We start from the raw sequence: 3,326 nt of genomic DNA on the forward strand, positions 1-3,326 counted from the left end.
CATCTTAAAAAGATGTATTGGAATTGGAAAAGGTTCAGAAAAGGGCAACAAAACGTTAGGAAGCAAACAGCTTCTGTATCAGGAGAGATTAACAAGATTGGAACTTTTCAGCTTGGAAAAGAGACAACTAAGGAAGGATATGATAGAGGTCTATAAAATCATGACTGGTGTGGAGAAAGTAAATAAGGAAGTGCTATTTACTCTCTCATATAAGAACTAGGGGTCACCTAATGAAATTAATAGGCAGGAGGTTTAAAACAAACAAAAGGAAGTATTTTTTCACACAACGCACAGTCAACCTGTGGATCTCCTTGCCAGAGGATGTTGTGAAGGCCAAGACTACAACAAGGTTTAAAAAAGAACTAGATAAATTCATGGAGGAAAGATCCACCAATGGCTATTTGCCAGGATGGGCACGGATGGTGTCCCTACCCTCTGTTTGCCAGAAGCTGGGAATGGGCAAAAGGGCATGGATCACTTGATGATTACCTGCTCTGTTCATTCCCTCTGGAGCACCTGGCATTGGCAACTGTTGGAAGAGAGGATACTGGGCTAGATGGATCTTTGGTCTGACCCAGTATGGCCGTTCTTATATAACTAATACTTAACTTGACTGCTGAAAAAAAATTACCCATTTTGCTAAGCTGGTTTAACATATCATTGATTGAAGGTGAGTGAGGAAGGAGGACAATCCATCCTGTTAGCTGTAGGATGTCTGGAATTTTCCTGTTCTAGAGCTTATTCTTTGCAATGAACACGTAACTACCAGTGCTAAAAAGAGTGAATAAAATAGCAAAAGAAAAAGTAATTGTGAGTGGTACACCTCTACCCTGCTATAACATGAATTAGGATATAACACGGTAAAGCGGCGCTCCAAGGGGGCGGGGCTGCGCACTCCAGCGGATCAAAGCAAGTTCGATATAACGCGGTTTCACCTATAATGCGGTAAGATTTTTTGGCTCCCGAGGACAGCGTTATATCGGAGTAGAGGTGTATAAGCACTCCTGTTTTGTTAAAAAAAATATCAAGTACAAAACACCAGGATTGTGTACCCATAAAATAAAGACAAAAATATAATCATTTGGTAACTGATCACTTTAAGTTATATTTGTTCCCCATCAACCTAACAAAACACTTAAAAAAAAAAGAATAAGAAAAAAAAAAGAGTATGACAAGATATCATCAGAGCTATAATACCCCTCCTCTGCAACCTTATGAGTTCTACCCAATACTGAGTTTACTTAAAACTGAGACCAGCCCTCTCCCTGCTGTGGTGGTGGTGGTGAAGTCCCCAAACACTTAATCCCACTCTCCCACCCAAAAATCACATGACACTGGAAAAGGCTATTTATAGAGAACGTGTTTTAGTACTGTGTATGTACAATTGCATTACTGATATTAGGCCAAGTCCTGCTCATTTGAGCAATCTCATTAAAGTCAATGGGACTACTGATAGGATTTGGCACACATACCGATGTGCATATTACTGATGTTTGAGTTTCTTGGCTACTTGTGCTTCTTTTTGATAGTGAGAAATAATCTGAACAAGGATGAAGCAGTTAATGAAAAGGAAAAGCAAGCCAGCCAGCCAGATAAGTAAAAAGGTATTCTTTCCTTTAAATTCCAGAAAATATGCAGGTGCCAGCCATAGTGCCTGTCCAAGAAACCACAGAAGGAGAAGCAAAATACCCCGCTGCCAGGACATTCTCACAACAGGCATTACAAGAGGCAAGAGGCAGAGGTACCAAAGAAAATATTGGGATGTGCACACTTTGTTAAAACTTACAAAAATAGCAGTATGTAGGAAACAACAAAAGACAAGGTCTTTGTAATAGGCTAAAGACACAACTAGAAGAAGGAGCAGCTGTGGCAGAAAAGCTGCGAGTCCTAGGGCAAAACTCCATTCACTCTCTGCAGTCAAATACAGCATGTAGAAATAGGGGGAGAAATTATGACGGATATCCCTCCTGGTCAAATGGTAGAGGTAGGTATGTTCCAAAAACTCCCAACCATAGAGATAATAAAATGAAAGGCTCAAGGCTGCAAATGTCAATCCACTAACCGCCACAAAAAACAATACATCACGGCTCAGCAGCCTTAAAATAAGCTGCCAGAAGTGGTCCACAAGAGAAAGCTTTGATTTTTTTAAATGGACAGTATCTGTTGTCCCTTTTCCACAGCATCCATTATTCTGTAGATGAAGGGCTACTGGCAGGGCATAAGTCACTGGGTAAATTTTCATATGCACTGAAAAGCCATAAAATATAGCAGATTTCACTATGTTTCCTTTTTCTATGTAATACATGGTAGCAAGCACAAGTACTGCTACAAGAGACTCTGCATTTCCTCTGCTGGACACAGCCATTGGTAGAGGATTGAGAAGCCAGAAAGCACAGTACCCGAAGGCTTTGCTGGTGTCCATTCCTCTGAGCAGCAGGATTTGGTATATGAGGTATGCAGCTATTATATCACCAGTAATGAAAAGCAGCTTTCCATAAAGAGGAGTAAGGTAGATGTTTGGAGTTAAGATCCAGCCCAGCAGAGGGGTGTAGCGGTAGGTCGCTCTTTGGTATGGGGAGCTCCCCTCTGTTACGAATCTGGCGGCATCTGTGAACACGTGATAGTCAATGTCCGTATATTTCACCAGCATGGTCCTGTCTTGATAGACTCCGTAAAAGACTAGAGCAAGTCTGAGGACGACAGCCGCGCCGATCAGCACATCCCTCCTCAGCAAGGCCGTGGCCACTTCTTCCCTGAGAGTCTGGTGCGATGGCATCGTTGTGTGTGTGTCACAGTGCAACGCCAGAGGCCGAAACCGGACCGACCCTCTGCCCAGGCTGCTGCCGAATGCGAGGCTACCCTCGGCCTTTCCGCCCCTCCCCTGATACCTGCGGGCCGCCCCGGGGCCACGGCGAGGGGCGCTGCCAGCGGGAGCGGGGCCGGGCTGGGGCTGACCAGGGCCCTAAGAACCCGGGACGCGCGTTCCGGCCCGGCGCTAAGAGGCGGCGGCCGGGCCCTGCGGAGCCGCCCGCGGGTCTGAGCGAGGCAGCGCGCGCCCCCTGAGCGCGGGGCGGGGTCGGTACCAGGCCCGGCCGGGCAGGAAAAAGGCTCCCGAGCTGCCCCGCGCTCTCGCCGCGGCGAAAAGAGCCCAAACCGCCACTGCTTCCGCGTTAGTGGGCGGGGCACCAGAAAGCCCCGCCCCTCCACTAGCGGCAGAGGAGGCTAGCGCTGCCAGGAAGGGCGCATGCGCATTAAAAACCCTGACACAGCTGCCCTCATTGCCCTGTCCGAGCGGGGGGAGAGAGGGCAGGGGCGGGGGCGGGGCT

General features: G+C 47.1%; 1 protein-coding gene across 1 annotated transcript; it reads right to left on the reverse strand.

Annotated features, from left to right (window-relative positions):
* Nucleotides 1–979: 979 nt before the first annotated feature.
* On the reverse strand, nucleotides 980–2,993 carry PIGM (phosphatidylinositol glycan anchor biosynthesis class M). Its single transcript, XM_024203556.3, has one exon. The coding sequence runs from the start codon at nucleotides 2,774–2,776 to the stop codon at nucleotides 1,484–1,486; it is 1,293 nt and encodes a 430-aa protein (XP_024059324.2). The 5' UTR covers nucleotides 2,777–2,993; the 3' UTR covers nucleotides 980–1,483.
* Between the last annotated feature and the right edge of the window lie 333 nt (nucleotides 2,994–3,326).

The sequence above is a fragment of the Terrapene carolina genome, unplaced genomic scaffold, assembly GCF_002925995.2.
Source record: "Terrapene carolina triunguis isolate 2854851 unplaced genomic scaffold, T_m_triunguis-2.0 Scaffold85, whole genome shotgun sequence".
Taxonomy (NCBI): domain Eukaryota; kingdom Metazoa; phylum Chordata; order Testudines; family Emydidae; genus Terrapene; species Terrapene triunguis.